General features: G+C 37.3%; 1 protein-coding gene across 2 annotated transcripts in view; it reads left to right on the top strand.

Annotated features, from left to right (window-relative positions):
- Positions 1 to 19,730, top strand: part of Dach1 (dachshund family transcription factor 1) — a 388,024-nt gene that overhangs the window by 190,884 nt on the left and 177,410 nt on the right. For both annotated transcript variants that reach the window (XM_087585831.1, NM_001427593.1), the window contains exon 3: positions 12,753 to 12,905. In XM_087585831.1, the coding sequence (XP_087441957.1) occupies positions 12,753 to 12,905 (153 nt within the window). The remainder of the gene's footprint in view (positions 1 to 12,752; positions 12,906 to 19,730) is intronic.

The following is a 19,730-nucleotide window of genomic DNA, read 5'->3' as shown; positions in this document are numbered from 1 at the left end:
ATTTTAAAGCATGACTGCCCTTGCTTTTAAAAAAATCTTCTAGCTACAAATCCATGTATAATTTGAGGCGTTGCGGCTCCATTCCAGGAAGTAGCCGATGCTTTTTCATACTTTTTCCTTTTATCCGCATCGCACTCGCTGATCACGTACCTGTGTCCAAGTTAGGCAGAAGAAAAAGTGGGCCAAAAGATGAAAGAGGATTTCATGCGGCCAGTCCATGCATCTTTCTCTAACACTAAAATTGGGTGGTATGGATTTCTGCGCCATTGGGAAAGCTACTCATTGATTCTCAAAGCAATTGTCTTGGTTTTCTTCACATTCTCATTCCCAGATTACACTGTAACCAGAAATGGAAGTTGGGGGTTCTCCTTTTGTGCACAGTTCACTCTTCACCCTCTGATCAATGTCCGATTGTCTTAAAACTCAGAAGGCTTCCCCTTTTCTGGAGCTGTCCTGCAGTTCTCCGTAAGCAGAAGAAGTCATGATAGGAACTTGTGCCTGTCTCTTCACCAGCGTAAGACTCATTGCTTCTCAGCACGGAGGGAAGTCGCTCTTAGAGGTCGTGCCTTCATCCCGGTGCGGCTCGAATAAGCTGCCATGCTGAACTGATCCATAGGTGACCAAAGTTTGGACCTGGAGACCTCTGCATGGCATGAAGTGAGAGCCTGTTCTGTAGAAAGCTGCTAGGGAAGGAAGGAAACATTCCCTGGTGAGAATACTTTGGTTGAGAAATAAAACCTGGTCAGGTATGCTTCTTTAAGTCTCCCTTAGCTTTGTATCCCACAATAGGCTAGAAGTAACAGGAGACCACTGTTTCTACCTTTGAGCACAGCCAAGTGATGTAGGAATCTCTCTTCTTTAAGGTACGGATGTGTAGACCAAGATGTCTTTGAGGTAGTGAGCAACTTTGATCATCACACAGTGTCTCTGGAAAAAAAAATAGGAGAACATCTACAGTTGTTCACGAGCGGTTGACTTATTGCTTCCTCCAGCAAACGGTAAAATGAGAAGCATGGAGAGTTCATTCCTGGAAAAGTGTAAGCTAGCCAGATGCAGTTATTTCTCCTACAAATTTTAATTGACTATTGTTCAAATTAAACATTTGCTACTTGTGCTTTTGACTGTTACTGAAGAGAGATTTTTTTTTTCGCACTTGAGGAGTTTAGGAGATACGTAGATAATGCGATAATTTCATGCCTTTAATTAATACTAATGCTGACATGGGCCTTGTACGGTGACGGAAACATGAGGCTTTATGTATTATCATGCAAGAGACTCTAAGAGTGGGGGTCATGGGGTGGGGCTCACGTCTTTGTGGTTCTTTTTGTAGTTTACCACTGAGTTTGAGAGATCGTTCTCTAAGATTCAACACCTAAAGAATGTTTTTTTTTACATTGTTCAAAGCTGACCTCTGCTTCTTGAAAAGTTTATCTGTCCTTTTCATCTGTTTAGAAACATACATTTTTGGTTAAGAGACTGAGGACAATCTCTCTTTGTCTCTCTCTTTTTTTTCCTGAGCTAAAGAGGTTGAGATAAAAAAGAATGACTGCTTTAAAAGTCACACATGGCTGTAATTTAAGATATTTTTCCCCTCTCATTGTCCGTAACAGTTGAAAGAAACCTTCAATGAAAGTTTATTAACTAGGCCAATGCCTGAGGCCATAAAGGCTCATTTACTACCAGTTTCTTGGCTGTTTTTCTTCTTCTATTTTTCGGTTAAACTCATAGCGTAAGATAATACTTCAGAAAATTAAACCTTTGACCTTCTGTAGAGTTAAGTCTCCTTTGATTAGATAAAGTAACAATTTATGGTCTAGCCGAGGTTGCACATGAAATGAATAATTCAGGAGACTCCGTGTGGACTGAGCAGCTATAGCGTTTGAAAAGATGAATGCTGTTTAAAGAAGAGGAAGTCCACTTAAGTGTGTTGTCTTTATCACAAGGTACCTCAGCGATATTTCAGAAAAGGTTTGATTTGATAAAGTTATATTTGATTTTTTTAAAAAAAAATTTTTTTGTCAGAATGATCTCTGGTAAAATACTGCAGATAAATGTTTTGAACCTCTTACAGGACAGTTGTACATATGATAGGGCTCTATAATTCAGACAGTACAAAGAACTAACTGAATGGTCGCATTAACTATATTCATGAGGGAAAAAATGAGATAACCAATTTGCCAAAGAGGCATATCAAGATGAGAAGAAGACTGGAGATGGGTAATAGCGTTTTGTGGACCTGTTAACAAGGCTAAGTTAAAAGTATGTTTAAGTGTTTTAAGTTGGGAACATGAATAAAATGTAATAATGGTAAGCAGAGTCTTTTTTTGAGCAAGATCATAGGACTCCGTTTTCTTAAATTATGACATAATAGTAGCCTTTCCTTGACTAAAAATGCTATGTCAGTCTTTCCTCCAAGTCACACTGCAAGTCTAAGATACCATAACTGTGAAAGGGTGATCAGAAATGAAATGTTAGTAGGCGTTTATGCTTTAAAATGTATTTGTTTGAAAGTAGTTTTGTGGAAAAATGAGAAAAATATCAAATGTACATCAGTGGAAACATTTTCATGAAACGTCAATGTACCATGGAAGAGATGTGCGTCATTATGAGTCAGATCCACTGTTTCCCTGTGTCCCAGCTCAGAGACAGAAGAATATGCACCTATCGTGCTCCTGTTCTCGCAAAGCTGCCGTGATTAGCTGCTTGTTTAAATCACTACTTGACATGCAGACGTTGAATGCCTAAGAAAGTGTTTTAGTTTTCACTTGGTTCTTTTTCAATTAGCTTAAATTATTTAAGGTGAATAAATCTAATGCACTGATTTAGTTTCTTTTAATAGAATCTCGTGGCACAAAACAAATTAGGTCAAGAGGGGCCACTGGATCAGTACAAACCTGGATGCTGCTCTCAAAGCGAAAACATGTTAGGGAAGGTTCAGGGTTTGCTGTCACTATTATACTGAAAACAAATAAAAGGTACTAACAAACAACGAATAATTCAGAATCCCCCAAGTCACATTCATTTTCCTATCAGAGTTAAACATCTTTTTCTATTGAAATATTTCGTAGCAAAAAGGGGGACATGAATAATCGAATACCCATCTGCTCTCTTTCTCTGGGAGCTATGCTGAATATGGTAATCAGGCTTTATAAGGATACATTTTTATTCTTGAAAAGCAACAATGTCATATTGGGATCAAGCTAAATTTGCCTCTGACACCTTCAAGGAGTTAAAGAAACTTCATAGTGATTACAAAGTTGTGCCAAGACAAAGACTTCGTCAGCCTCAGCCTGACACCTCCCTCAGCTTGTGGACCATGTTCATTTTTCTTCCGAACATTTCCTATCACTCAGAAGGGGTGGAGTCTGTCCTTGCAAAGTTCATCTGAATTGTTTTTCCCCAAGGTCCAACTGTAAGGCTCCTCTTGACTCATACTTTTCTAAGCATCACCTCCATTCAGCTGCTCTTTGCAAACAAATGAGGAAATTCTCCATCTTACAGGGCGATAATGTCTCTCCAGAAAGGCTGACATACCTGTAAGAACATAGAGTGGAGAATGTATTAACTTGAGGGTGTGGCCCCTATGTACTCGCTGTCTCTTACTCAGTGGAGAGCGGCAAATGGTCCCAGTTCACCCTGACCCTGAACTGAATTTTCTTGAGAAAGACAAAAAACAATGTCCATAAAAATTTATCTGTCTCCATGACTAGACAATCCTCATGGGTCTTTACATGCAAATATTTATGTTACCATATCAGAAAACTATTTTCTTTTCTTTTTTTTTCTTTTTCTGTTTTTCTTTTTAATAAATGCCAGGGGAGAGCACGAACAAGGTATATCCCTATTTTTCACATATTTTGATGTCTGGATAATTTTCTCTAAACAGGTCTCAAATGTAAAAAAAAATGTATTTCTTCTCACCTCCTGTCCTCTCTGTCTATCTCCTCCCTGTCTCTCTCCTCTCCTCTCCTGTCCTCTCCTCTCCTCCCCTCCCCTCCCCACCATGTCCTCCCTCCCCTCTCTTCATCTCTCCTACTCTCTTCTTCCTTTCCTGTCCTTTCTCCTGTCTCTTCTTCCTCTCCTTTCCTCTCCACTCCTCTCCCCTCCCCTCCCTCCCTCTCTTCTCCTCTCCTCACCTCTTGTCTCAGCTCTTATATCCTCATAACAAACTACAATCCAGCAGAACCACAAGGATGCATATGCTGGAAGAACAAAGATAAAAGAAAGACTTATTGAAATATCAAAGGAACTTGAGACAACGTAGAATATTTGAGAAGATTAATTAAGTTCAAATGCCAGTGAGATGATATTTCTGTAGGAAAAATATGCTTGTGGTATTTTTTACTTTGCTCATCTATCTTGCCTAGCTCAGCAACACAATACTAGTTGCTTCTTTGAAAACATCTCTTTCGAAGGGCATAGACTGTAAGTCATACTCAGGCTACTTAGAACTACCTGCCTAGGCTTAATTACTAAGTCATTTTACTTGATAGCTATAAATGTAAGATGAAATGCTGGGCCATAGAATGACATAAGGAAGCCAATGCCTTGTTCATTAAGAAATACAAAAGTAAGTTATGAGATATTATGCTTCTGTGAAAGTTGGAGTCAAATTTTGATTATTTCCATTAGCGTGCATAGTGAGAATTGGTTCAATTTTAAGTTATACAGAAGACAATATTCATTTTGATGTGATATGCACTAGATAAAGGATTCTGGCAATATTATGAATGTTGAATTTCATCGATATTACATATAAAAGAGTTTTGCACACAATTAAAGGTGAACTGTGATTCTATAGCAAATAAATTGTGCATTTTATGAAACTGTCATTGAAAATTTGGTCAGCTTTCTCTGCCAGCTGACATATTTGTGCCTTTATTTGTCTGTCTAACTTTGAGTCTCCATAGCATCCATAAGCTATAATGTGAAGAGGTGGATCTCATTTCAAACACGGTGGCTTGCTGTCTTCTCCTCTGTTCTTCTTTACCTTTATCTTCAATGAGCTCAGGGCTGAAATGCGACCTAGAAGTGAGCTCGCTCTGTCACTGTTGAATGGTGTAATTCTTTGAAAAAGATTTCCATCTTTGTGCCTGCATCTCTCTGTCAGGAAAACAAAACTTAGCTTTTTCTGATACCCATGTTTATAAGTTGAGTCCCCAAGGGGTGGCTTCATCATTATTTTCTAGAGAGGATAGCATTAAAGAATAGTAAGAGGCACACATTACATGCTAAGCTTATCTTTCCACACAGGAGCTCAGTTCTACTGAACCAAATTCCAGTCATTTAACCCTTTTTGTTTGTTCTGGTTTGTCCTGGCTCTCTGATTCAGTGATCAGAGGGTGCGATTTTCAAAGGCCCCCATTAAAATGCTTCAGTGATTTACTCGTGGCCAAATGGCATCCTCATGGTTTTTGGCCCCCTGATTCCACTGAGGTTCTAACCCCTTCATTCAGGGTGGCTGAAATTTAAAGCTATCCACAAGTAGTAATGTTAGTCCTTGTATTTACTTGATTTATTGATGATTAGCTATACAATGATAACACTTCTTTGAAATTATTGCTTCAGTGAAAATATAGTTACATCTCTTTATGGCTTCCATTTCCTCTCTTGAAACCCTTTTTCTCCAGTCTATCCCATCCCCCACACTGTTTCCTGACTGCCAAAATAATACTTGTGCAATCACAACAACAACAGACATGCTAACTGCTAACTCAGAAGGAGATAATATGTTTCTTGTTATATGTTTATGCACCTTCGTGAGGTAGCTTTTCTTTCTTTCTTTCTTTCTTTTTTTTTTGGTTGTTATTGTTAGTCTAAACATTTCTAAAATCTAATTCAATCAATTGAAAAACTGAAAACTGGTATAGAAAGTGTTTCCATTAGTGGCCTCAGGGATCAATTTTCCTTTTCTCCACAGAATACAAATGTGCTACAAAGGGCAAGAAAGGCAGTCTAATGGACATTAAGAGACAAGTTCACGCTGGAAAATATTCACTTTAACCAGATGCACAATTAAGTTTCCTGTTCTAGTAGCTTATAATTTCTGCAATTTAAGCATTCACGATGAGAACAGACATGGTTCAATCACATTTTTAATTTATTTAGAAAGTAATAAGAAATAAAATAACTGGAGATTAGTGTCAGTTTTTGGACAGCTGGTATTTAAATAAGGATAAGGAAAAGTAGGGTAAAAAAAAGGATACTGGTGTTTTCAAGTTGCTGTACTGAGCCAAGAGGTCTGTGTCTTGGAGTGATTTCAATTGAGTTGTAATTCAAACTCATATGGAGCTTACAATGCACCTTCAGCATAGCTTTTCAAAGTCTATAGGAACTGTCAGGAGCAGAAAGATTGCCTCACAGTAATGAGTGTTGAATTGAACTATGCTTTTTGATGTTTTACTTTCTGAATTGAATTGTTAGACAAGATTAATTGCACACAGTGAGAGTTTTAAATGAGTGACTATGTAAAGCATTAAGTTCCTCTCTATGCCACTTGGGGAAAAATAGCTGGAAGGTTTAAATGAATAAATGTATTTAATGCACAAAATGCCTGGGCTAATTTTAAAATTCCTTTACTAACATCCTTATTGAAAATAGAAACCCACTTTACTCATCTGTCTTGGTTATATCGCTCTGGTTGAAGTAATTTAATATTCCAGCTTTCTACTAATCTTCTAGTTCAACAGAAGTAAACAATAGCTTTCATAAATTAAAAATGCACCCTTCTAAACATGCTTATAAGATTAAAAAAAAAGCTAGGGCTGTAAACATTTATGACTGAAGCAAACTAGATTGTTCAAATCCTGCCACGACGCATCGTGTATATCAATATGGCACTGATATCAGTTAGAATGCAAACAAGGCTTTAAATGATGTGCCCCTTCATTTCAGCTGGAGAAGCTGCTTTACACCATCTGCCTATCAGATGGTTAGGAACCAGGACTGCGTATTAATGCCACATGTTCGATTTTCCTCCTCCTTGTAATGGTTAGATTCATATTGCTAATAGCCGTGCGTGAGCACTGTCGAGGAAATTTCTGTGACGGTAGAGTGATGAGATATTTATAAGCCGCCTGTCTCCCTGAATAATCAGGGGGAAAGAATGCCAGACATAAATAACCTATCAATTCCAGAATATTAACAATAACTATGCTTGACCATAATTTCTTGCATGTTTAAGCTTGTTTCTTCTAGGGTTTTCGGAAGCAACATAGACTAATAAATAGTCGGCCATATAGAATATTTGAATACTTACCATCTCCTCAGTGTAACATAACTTTTCAACCATTAGGATTGGAAAAAATGCATTTTATATGGAATTCAATGTAAAAGTAGACAGCCTATCAAACATTTGGAAGTCATCGTGATGTCTTTGAAACCAAAGATCAAAGATTGGGCTTTTCAAGTTAATGAGGAAACAAACAGATCAGAGAAAGGATTTGACAGCAATATGTCTTCTTTATTGATATTTATAATCTACAGTTGCAATCTTCTACTTATAACTAAGGGCACTAACTTATTGGAAATAAATATATTGAGATATGTATTATTTTTTTAAAGGGTGATAAGGATGCTTAATTGCATTTGGAAGAATTTAAAGGCTAGTTAACAAAAGTTAAAGAGCAGAAAATAATTGCTCTCTTTGTAAAGTAAGAGGATGAATTCACATGATAGCCATGCTTGCTTCCCTTCCGAAATTTAGACCCAGGGTATTGTATTTGGGATACCAAGGACCTCATATCAACACAGTGCACAGGGTTTGAATTCAGCGATTATATGATAAAATTGATCCGTGTGGATGGTCGAATCAAAACGTGTGCTAAGATAGGTAAACGGCTACTTTCTAAGACCTTTGATAGTGGTTTAGCATGTTAAGTGAATGGAATCCAGTTTATTATTTCTTACTTAAGAAGTCATTTTTTTCCGTTCATTCATCTGCCCTTCTTGTTATCTGTCTTCTTGTATGGATTATTTTTGATGTAATCATTTTGTATTTCAACTGGTTGGTTTGCTTTGGCCCTTTCCTCTCCTTTTATAGATGGACATAATGAGTTCATATTTCCATGTTGTTTCTGCAATAACATTCCACATGGTTAATAAGCATTTATTATAAAACAGATACACTGTGTAAATTTTAGAATCAATTTCTCACCAATTACTTTTACATAAAAATAAAAAAATCATATATTTAAAAAAAAATCTGTCAACCCCTCCCTACCTTCTCTTTTCTTTTTCTTTTTTCCTTTCCTTTCCTTTCTTTCTTTCTTTTCTTCTTTTCTTCTTTCCTTTTTTTCTTTTCTTTTCTTTTTTTTTTTTTTTGGTGAGATACTGGATTGACTAATTCTGAAAAAAAAATTAGCTGTTTTGACTGAGAAGAGTTAAGAGCAGTGGTAGTGTGGCATGTACCACGCTTTCGGGTGACACCTGGAAGCAGGTGAAACAGAACACTCCATGAGTCTAAGGCAGAACAGAGCTGGGCTCTGTATGGATATCAGCAGAGAGAAGATTAAGGAAGACGGTACACATTAGAGATTACTTGTACTTCCACCAAAAATACCTGTATTCTGCTTGACACCATTTTTGCTTTACGAAATTTTGTCACTGTTTGAATTCTTGGTGTCCTTAGGTAAATCATTTATTTCCCTGTCTTTTCTTTTTAAAAGGAAGTTAATGAGGGAATAACATATACAATACAACCTCTGTGTGAGGCTACAATGAGATTAAAACTCTGCTTTGGCTACGGACAATAGGTTCAGAGGATTTGAAGATCACCTTGGGGATCTGAAAGGGAAGGGACAGTGAATGCCAAAGGGAACTATAATGTGAGGGGCTGCCAAATGCCTTGTGATCCTCTCAAACCCCAGGCACAAAGGACCTATGGTGAGTTGTGCTTTACATTAAATTAATGAGATTTAATATCCCTTGTGTATTCACATGTAATCTAACACAAATATAAAAATGTTCCTGTACTTTTAAAACATGGTCAGAATTACTGCTACATTATGCTTGTGGCTTTCCACGTGATCAAGTTTGAGAATGATTTGAGCTTTCAGTGATGTGTTACAAAACACACACACACACACACATATATCTATCTATATATCTATATAGATATCTATCTATATCTATATATCTATATCTATATATCATAATCTCTAAGGATTATGTTGCTCCTCCCAGATTTTATATGAAGATGACAAGATGGTTTATGTAGTAGTATTGTAATTATAACATGCACGAGCAGAGCCTCAGACTTTCAACATCAGACCTCCCAAGTCAGAATTGTAGACAGAGGTGATGTAACTATAGGCTTAATTTGAAAGCTCCATGATTGCTTCTTGGAAGGTGAATTCTTGTCCAACTGGGATGAGGCTTCTCCACAAAGTCAGACCGACATGGTCAAAGACTTAAGTGAGAGAACGTGATGTAATCCACTTTGGTAACTGAAATTTGGTTATGTGTTTGAGGCACAGAAGCTAATCTGTCACCGGGGATGTTGAGTCATCTGTTGTCGGGTAGAGTGCAGTAAGGAGCCTGATGACCCAGGACAGGGTTACATTTGGTTCTAACAGCAGACATTGAATGCTTTGATCATGTCTTCACTTCCTACGGCCAACCTGAGGTCTACATGAGTGAAAGATTACAGGGCGGGAGAGTGACAGTCGTTAAGAATGCAAGGTATGCATGCTATATGCACATAGTGTGCTCAAATTTAACTGTGTGTGTTCATCGCACCTTCAGCCTTCATCGTCATCACAATTCAAACTCCATGGTTCATAAAACAGAGAACAGTACACAAAGCTGGGCGGGTAGTGGACTAGGGGATGAGCCTCTGAAAATATCGCTGAGAGGAATGAAGACGACAAAAACTCCTTGTATAAAATTATTTTCTTTTTAACTTAAAAATTATCATATGGTTACATTATTTTCCCTCCCTGTTTTATTCTCTAAACCATCCGATATATCTTCCTTGTTCTTTTTAAAATTCTTAGCCTCCTTTTTCATAAACCAATAATGTATGCATATATAGGTATATATATATAGGTATATATATACATATATATATATATATATATATGCCTAAATACAACCTTCTCAGTCTGTACAATTCTATTCATAAGTGTGCCATTGGATAAAAAACTGGTGTGCTCTTTTCTGGAAAAGACTATTTAAAAGGAGGCATATCAGAACTCGCAGAATAAGACAGAGTTTGCAATTGCCGCAGCAGCGGAAATGGACAAAAATGGTTGAGTTTAAGATACAGAAAATCAAGTACAAAGAGCATTAATGAAACCAAAACTGTAATTGTTCCATATGCTATAATTTCCTACCTGTGACAAAAAAGAAACCAAGAAGAAAAAAGAAGGTTAGATTTCATGTCAGTCAAATTGTAGCAAACGTGTTTATGTGCATGTGTGTATGTGGTTGGATGTGACCATATAGCTTTTTGGGCTCTATTAGAATTGCAAAACTTGGAAAAGGCATGAAACCAATTTGCAACAATAGAATATAATAGTATTACTAAGAGTAGTTGTGATAATTAAAGGATTAGGCAAATAGGAATAATCTAGGATATAAGAGTAGGTAACCCGTATTTCCTACTGAAGCCTAACACTTGGATCTTACTTACAGAGGAACAAAGATACACCACAGACCTTGACCTTGTAGTGAATAGAACATGCTATTCTTTATATAGTATTCTTACCTAATCATTATGTTTCTTCTTTAGGCTTTGCTTGATTTTATACAAGATGAAACTATTCTCAAAACAATCCATTGGTTTTCCCAAGACAAGTTCCCGGACAATTATGAATTGTGCTATTTGGAATTTGTTGAGTATTATGTAATTGTCTCTTAAGTCTTCATATTTTGAGTGCAATTACTAGATTCTCCTCAGTATGAAGCCTAGCTACACGGCCGAGAAGAGACATAAGTCGAAGAAAGTTACCTCCAGAAAATAGAAGAAAGGGAAAAAAAGGTGTTTCCCTTTGTTAAAAGGAAACAAAAGATCAAGGGAAAATATTTTTCAGGGAAACACACAGAGGATTTAAAGGGGACAGGAAAGAAAATATTCTGAAACATCTTTGAAGGAAATGAGTAATCGAGGAGAAAATTCAATCATAGGAAGATGAGAGAATCTGTTCAGGATGAGACTTGAAAGGCAGTGAGTGGTCACAGTAGACCCAAATGGAGTCCTTAAATTTAGATCAGTGCCTTTTAAGGAGTGGTTATGAGTTTTTCAAGCAAAGATCTGACCTGCAGATCCTACTGACTTAGGGTAAAACTGCTACAGGCCCATTTGCATTCATCTGAAGACAAGGCGGAGTCTTCTATGCACCTATTCCATAGCAAAGATTTCTACCAAGAAAGATTTCCATGTCATTCTATAGGTAGCAACATTTTGCTGTGGTAACTAGGAGTAGTGATTAGTTGGGAGAAAGAGGTGTGTTCATTCTCACTACCAACTGGGAGTGGAAATTAATCGTTCAGACAAATTCAGAAGGCTTAAACACAGTGGTCAGAACATCTAAAGCAGCAACAGGGTGAGAAGTGTGCAGGGAAGCACACGATGTCCTTTCATAGATAGATAATATTCTCCAACTAGCAGACATGACTCATGTTTCCCTTAGTGTGCCAATTTTGTCAGATAATGGATGCCAGGCTAGAAGGAATCAACTTGGTAAAAGTTGACATATTAAGAAGATAAAAAGTTTTCTGTTCAACATTATCATCTTGCTACCTCTGTAATTGTACTTCTGATCACTGGCATTTGCCTTCTGGTAAGACTTGGAAAAGTGCTGGCCTCAAATTCTGTTTTTAGATCATGTCTGTTATTATACACTGTTCCATAAATGACCAAAGTGTATAAAACAGGAAGAGACAGTGATCAATCTAGGCCTAAATATAGTATTCTAGACCTCGTGTTGTAGTGATCAGAATACACTTATGTCATTAAAATCAGAACTGATATATTTAATAAGTGGCAGCGAATTATTTGCTGTACTACTTTTATATTTTATGTTTTTACTCTTTAGCCCTGCAGCTATATAACACTTAGTAACTGCCACTGAATAGCTCAATACCTCAGAAGGAAAACAAATGCATGTGCAGGTACACACTGCAATGTTTTGTGTGCCAATACAGAAATGTAAACATAGTCTGTAAACATAGGAGCAAACAGGTATCATCCAAGTCCAGGGTGTGGAAGTTAATACTCCAGAATATGGAAAGAATTTCACTAGAAAAGGGCAGTGAATGGAAGTGAGCTCAGTTTAAAAATCACATAGAGAGTTAATCCTGAAAATCCATGTATGAGAGATGTTGGTGAATTCAGTAAAGAATGCGTGTGATGTGCTAGGGTAAGGAGACTTTGGGTACCAGAACTAAGCTTTGTAACTAATCTGCAGCTCCAACTTTCTGCCTCTTCTGGACACTTGAAGAGGATGTTTAGCAGGGAGTGCAATGTTCAGACTGTATTGAAAAGTTTATCCAGTCCACGTTTCCACTCCTACGCAATATGTGTTAATTTTCTACTACTAATAAAAAAAGTTGACAAGCATCTAGACCCTGGTGTTAATCATTCATTGGCTGGTTTGGATTAGAAATATATTATCAGTATTACGTAAAGGAATCAGATACTCTAATATGCATTTGTAGGTGTGTTATGGAATGACTGGGACACACACACACACACAAAAAAAAAAAACGTCTGACTTTGAATTACTTTGCTTTTAATTTATTTTTTGAAGGTCTGACTGCAGCTGCTGCAGCTGCTGCCAACGCCGCCATTGCTGAAGCAATGAAGGTGAAAAAAATAAAATTAGAAGCTATGAGCAACTATCATGCCAGTAACAACCAACATGGAGCAGATTCTGAGAACGGGGACATGAATTCAAGTGTTGGTGAGTTCAATGTTTACTGACTGACTATTCACATTCACCTTCCCATAGAATTCTTTTTCTCCCAGAACAAAACCACTGGCTACAAATTGGTGAAATGACTATTTAAGATCAAGAGAGCAGCATATTTTTAAGGCTTCATTGTGCCTCTCTAGTATGTGCACTAAAGGGTCTGGCAAAGTTATTTTAAACACAAGATCAATTTTACAACCACAATTTACACTGCAAGTCATGGCTTGAGGCATTTCCTAATTCAAATGAATTTTAAGAGTCAGAAGTGCAAAAGATTGAGTGTAGATAATGTGAAAGGAAGGTGGAAGTGTTTGTGTTTGCACACATGTGTATGCAGTCTTACTTATTTTATAAATAATTTTAATGCAATTATTATCAAGTAAGAAATTTATTCCTACCAGTAGCGGAGTTTATGCATTAGTTATTTCTCTTTCATATGGGTTGCCTTTCGGGTCCTTGTACATGTCTGAAACCATGGATAACACATGATATCATGTGTGCTTTGCTCTATTCATACATATAAGATAATTTACTTTACAGATTGCCATTTTAAAAGACTATAGGCAATAGACAGTCATAAGATATGAAGATTTCAAAACACACCTCCTAAGAATTACTTAAAGCTTTTACTTTTCTGGCATATAATATAATTGATCCCAGGCAATGCAAAAATTATGCAAAACTCATAAATTACTACTTAAAATATCTCAGTTCAGAATACTGTTTACCACAGGGAACAAAGACTACGTAAAGATAAACTGTGGCAGGGGAGATTGTAAGCTGAAACCTTACACTGTTGCCAGCAATGTGGATTAGGTTTTATGATTCCTTCTCCATACAACCATTACCAAGACATCTCCCGTTTGAAAGGCAGATTATAAAGTTCTCACGCTCATCTCTCTGGCTCCCCTTCTGTTTACTCTCACAGTGAAACCAAATGAAGCATTTTTTACCTTTGCAGGCTAATCACATGGCTGGTGAGGCAGCTTTAAATGTGGATTATTTAATTATTTGTGTTTTGCCAATAAAATATTTGTAATCTGGGTGTGGGTGTTGAAAAACTTTTCATCCTGTTCCTATACCCTAATATTTTTCTTAACAGTACGGAACTGATGCCAAAAATATAATTCCGCAAGGGAAAATTGCATTTCGTAAAGAACAGGTATGTTATCCTGTCTATCAAGGCTCTAGGGAACAGAGATGTTTACCACAATTCAATAAATTTCTCTTCTCCATGCAGCATTTTAACATCACCTCTTAGGTTAATCAATAGCTCTCTGCTTTCCACCCATTGAGATGTAGTTATAGGCCTATGGTGGAAATGTTATGCATTTTAATAATTATCATTTCATTGCAGTTCCTCATAAGCACATACTGGAAAAGAACACGAGGCTATTAAGTGATTTAAAAAATATATACGACACACAAAAACATTTCTTCTATGAACGTAAAGGGACCCTTCTGACATGCAGATGGGAAGAATAGAATTTCTCAGAAGAACCTCATACGGGTAACTAAAAATGGCTGCATATTGAATTTAGAGTAGCTAGAAGTGGCTCGTCTTAGAGCAGTGAAAACATGGAAGACTAGTGGAAGAGTCTGTGGCACAAAAATCAACTCAGGGATACACTAGTGCTCACACGACTGGGCATCCTAGAGAGACTACTGAGGAAGCACGGAATTGCTTAGCTCACAGTTGGTAGCTGTTGTTTTAGACCTTAAGTCAAATCAAAATTGAAGTAAAATGAAATAACTTTAATGGTTTTTCTTTGAGAACTCTGAACTGTAGAAGAGCTTGAAATAAAATTATTTTTTTTCTTTGACTGCTGAAACAGACTATCGTTCAACACTTATAAAGATAAGTGATCAATGTTGACCTGGCAGAGAGATGCCAAGGTCATAACGGGTGGTTTTCTCAGGGTGAGACTAGTTCGTGGAACTGAAACATTCTGACCTCTGTCAATTCCAAAGGAAGGAAAACTCTGTCTACATCATTTGGTGTAGTGGGGCAGGTTTTTTCCCATAAGAAAAAAATAGTCTACTCATCAACTAACAATTATAGCAATTTTTTTCCAAATAGTACTTTGATTAGTTGCAAAATTGACTCACAATACAGGTCATTCCAGATAGTAGGGGCTTGAAGGAGGGATTATGGTTGACAATATAACACCTTTTAAAGGGACATATTCACAACGATCCATCTCTTAATTCTCCTGAGCAGCAGGGAGTTTTGAAGAAACCCATAGGCGTGAGTTGAGAAGAAAATGACTCACTGTTAAGCATTAATGTGTATTTTATAATATTAGTACGTATTAACATTTACCTAGTGTCTAAATTACAGTTCCCTTTAATTATTTAGGTACTTGGCCTATCATTGTGTCTTAAAATACATACAACTCAAACATCCCATTATATTTTAGTTGGGAAATTACCTTTTTCTATTAGTTGATAGCTCAGCATAGTATTAATTATCTTACATTCTTTTGAACCAAGAGGAGCGTTTACATGTACCTTCTTAGAATTCTGTGATACTTAGAGACTTTTTTGCATCCACGGATTGCAAAAAATCCCCCCTCCAAGGGACTTACATCATTTACATGGTGGACCACTGTAGCTGATTTGTGAGGGCACTACTGCTGTCCTCTTCATTCCATTCTTGACATGCTGTAATTGTCTAAGAATTTACGACCCCTATTGTCTTTCATCAAAACCTCTGCTCTTGGATATTTATTTAGAAATCATAGACAGTGAGTTTTAGGTGGGAGGACTGTGGTCGCAAAGAGTGAAGGAACCCAGGGAAGGTCAGAGCAAAGTTTGTCCAGATCAAAGCCGTTGCTGAACGGCGCAGTTTTTGTGGCTCCAGGCTTCTGTGAAGCCAATCCCTGCCTCTTTTCAGTGGTCAATAACAATTTGATAATGACTTTGAGAAGTTAGATAGATGTTCTGAGCTGAACAGTAGATGACAACTGGAAAATGACAGTGTGACAATTAAAATCTGTGTGCCCAGTGCTCAGTGAGTCATTCATTGTGTCTGTTCCTCACAGGGCTTACTTCACGGTTGAAATTGCTTTTGCTAGTACAGTTTCTTTGACATGGCCCTCCTATAACTTTTTTTTATGGTTATTTTTTATTGTCACCCACAATAGCTTCCTTCTTTGCATTTCTCTTTTCTTGGTTATGCGTTACTTCTGAAGCCATAGAGCTCTGAGAAATCTTTGGAGCACTTTTACACTGTCCTTTGCTAAACTTTGGAGTTCAGCTCATTGTTAAATATGAAAGTGATCTAATACTCACGCAGTACACAGGAACTGCACACATGCTAGTGGGGGACACACCATTCCTGCAGCAGGAATAGGACATAGGTTGTGCTCTGGCTTTGTGAACATAAGTCATTGAGAAGTGTCCAGGAAGAGGAATTGAACAATGTGAATTCTAGAAAGAATCCCAAGACTCTTAAACCTGAACTTCAAAATTCAAGCTCCCTGGTTTTGTGATTCCTCCTATTAATAGCACTCTGCCGGAATGACGTCCTTCACAGAGGTGCAGCTTAGACTGGATGTACTGTCACTACTCAGTCTTGCCCACACCCAGTGACATTTCTAGGGTCCACTCGTTATGTTTCCTATGACTTTTGTTCACATTTTAGGCTTTCCTTTATTGGCATATGTTTTCAATTAGTTAACTGTAAACAAATCCCTACAGCTCAAGAAAATACATTTTGTTTCTGCTTGATTTGTCTTGGTGAGGCAACTACAAAATCTTGTGAAAGATGACCTTCACTGAGCTACGAATAACCCATAATGGCTAAAAATTAGCCAGAAAACAAAACGTATTTTAGAAAATTTTGATGTCGACAAACAATTCCAATTTTAGCCTTGAGCCTGTCTGTTTCCAAGAGGATGTTGAGCATAGGAAGCGGTGAGGAACTCAGGATAGATCTGAGGGAGGTATCATTTTGCTGAGTTAAATATATGGTCACATCACCCTTCTCCCTCATCCACAATCAATTGGATTCTTTTAGTTTAATATTTACTTGCTCAGATGAGACGCTAGTCTGCATGGTGATAAACAGTCGGCTGCAGGCATCTGAAGGTGACCTGTCAGTTCATATGGACAAATCCCCTGCTTACTGAAATGTACAAAATAAATCATTGAAGCAGACAGGTGCTCATTCCCAGATTTAAATCACCATAGATTTATGATTTGAATTAATGCTTCATTTGGCCATAGAAATAGATACTGAGACAAATGATATGCACTGGTTGGGTTTTCCATACTGTAGCCATCCTGATATTGATTACTGAGATGTCTTAGCAATCTCTTGTTTATATCAAGTACTATCTTGTGACAGGTTTGCTGATATGAGCTACGTTCCAGATAAGAAGGAAAAATGTCTTGGATTCTTTTTAGTGGCAACACTCTCCACAGAATATAGGCCAGATAAATTACTACTTTTTTCTTCTTTAACAACTGATCTGCATAACCAGCTTAAACATGCCGCTTGCAAATTGAAACTGGGATATTAGAAAGGGGAAATTTAAAACCATTGAACTCGAGGTCAATTTGACAGTATCCATAACTTTTCTTTTTATCTGTTTATCCTCTCTTTTCTCATGATGCTCATCTTTGAGGGTTGTAAATTAATCACCATTTGTTTAATCTAAATAAAAGATTCTTAATTTTAGTTCTGGTTTTGAAATGCTATCTAAATATTGACATAAAGCATCTCACAGAGCGTCTACGTTATCTAAATAAATACTCACTAAACCCAGTGTCTTACTCCCTCTACTAAAAGGAGACAGGAAATTCACCTTTAAAAATGCGTGCATTAAACGTTATTCCAAAGTACAAAGTTTTGTGAACCATAATTTACCAAGAGTCGAGAAAAGAGTGCATTCTTCTCTCAACATTTTATTTAAGGAAAACACTATGTACACAGTTTAGAAAATTCACAGAGGACTCGAGAGGGACTTTTGCCAGTGTCTAATATCTGACTCATAGAACTGGTAAACAGCTATCAACAATAGTAGATTTCTGGCTTCATAGGAAATGAGTTCATATCTATTCAAAATGTGATCTCAAAACAGATGTCCCAAGAAAATCTCATTGTTTAAACTATGGTCATAACCCCTAACTGCTGTTATTTCTTCAAGGAAGTGAAGTCATCTCACGACTTGAATACTTTGTCTTGCTGAACTCTGTAGCATATGGGCAGGCCTGTGCTAGTTCAGAAAATGGCAAAGCTGAACAAACGTCATTTGTACGAAGCACTTAGTTCTTTTAAAATTCGTCTCAAACTGGACACAGTTAACAGGATGCCAGACTTTCGAGCAAAGGACATGAGTCGAGAATGCATTCCTCATTCTTTCTCCTGTGTTTACTTTTCCTGTCCTCCAACCAACAAAACACATTTATTAACAGGACAAAAAGGCCAAGCACAGAACGAGACAAAATATATTCCCTAGTTGGCCATTCCCTTACCTTGAAACAAGAAAAGTAACCTTAAGAATATCTGCCTGAGATACAATGATTTACACCCAAGTGATTTCCTATCTTCTAGGACACATGTTTATTTTGAGGGAAAAGAATGATTTTATGATTTCAGAAAGAAAAAATCTTGGAGAGCCGGAGACAGCAAATAAAAGGAAATGTGGAGCCAGGCCGCCATGAAGAGTTCGGCAGTTGCACATTGGATCCTGCCTTGGCAATGTTAATGAACCTCAAATCCTTCCTATAATTAGATGAGGGAATTGCTTATATTTTCAAACAGATGATGCTGCTATAATGAAACGATTGACAGGGAATTTAAGAGTGTCTACAGTAGTCATTTGGTTTCTGTTATAGGAAAAAAAAAGTTTAAAAAGAAGATTGGCTTTAGACATAGGTCCTAAGAGAGGTAGTAATTTACATACCGTGCTCTGACAGGTGTCTTCGCGCGGTAAGAAACAGAATGGAGACCAGCGCAATGATGGGCAGGTAGAGCGGTTTTTTGGGGAGGGCTGTCCCGTGCTTAGTCTGCTTTGGTTCTTTAAAAGGGGCCGAGACTCAGGAGATGGATCCGGATTGAGTGCACAGCTGTAACTGCTGATGAGCTAATTGCGCCTTATCTCTCAGCCCCATTCATCTTCATTTTTTACCAATTACTGAGAATTATCTGTGTTCTCAGTTGGATATGAGAGTTAATCCTTTTTGGTTAAGCTGGCAGTACTGTGAGCAGATTCCAAATCGGAGGGTGAAAAAGCCAGTGCAAGCTTGCTCTAAAAAAACGTCTCCAGTTCAACGACAGTATCACCCGTTCATCGGAAATCCGCTGTTGTTTCACAGATTCGGTGTGGATTTTCTCTTTTAAACTTTAACGTGTTTTCCTCATAATAATGTGAAAGAGGTTTCTTCTTCCCTGATGAGAAGTATTAAATAATTGTAATAGTCAGGGTCTACTATCTATGATGGACACATCACCACCCTAAAAGTTGAAAAGAGTTAGGACATTCAGAATGTAGACTTTTAGAACTGATAACTATCCGTTTAAATGCAGAACTTTTCACTCAGTCATTCCCGGCCATATGTGGTCTCATACATGTTCAAGAAATGTTGACCAACTGTAAGCCTTTCATAAATGTCACATTAGTGAATGAATGGAGAGCAACACAAGCATCTCTTAAAAGTGTAGTGACTGCCTTGACTTGTAATTCAATTGGTTGTGAATAGGCCATATGGTTAACATCATTCCCTATGCAAAGGATGTCTTCATATCCTGACATCTAATACAAAGTTACTCACCCCATCATTAAAAACAAAGGAAGGGATTAGGTTACT

The sequence above is a fragment of the Rattus norvegicus genome, chromosome 15, assembly GCF_021556685.1.
Source record: "Rattus norvegicus strain SHRSP/BbbUtx chromosome 15, alternate assembly SHRSP_T2T, whole genome shotgun sequence".
In the NCBI taxonomy this organism is placed as follows: domain Eukaryota; kingdom Metazoa; phylum Chordata; class Mammalia; order Rodentia; family Muridae; genus Rattus; species Rattus norvegicus.
The sequence above is the reverse complement of the archived record's forward strand: the minus strand, read 5'-3'. Positions and strand labels throughout refer to the sequence as shown.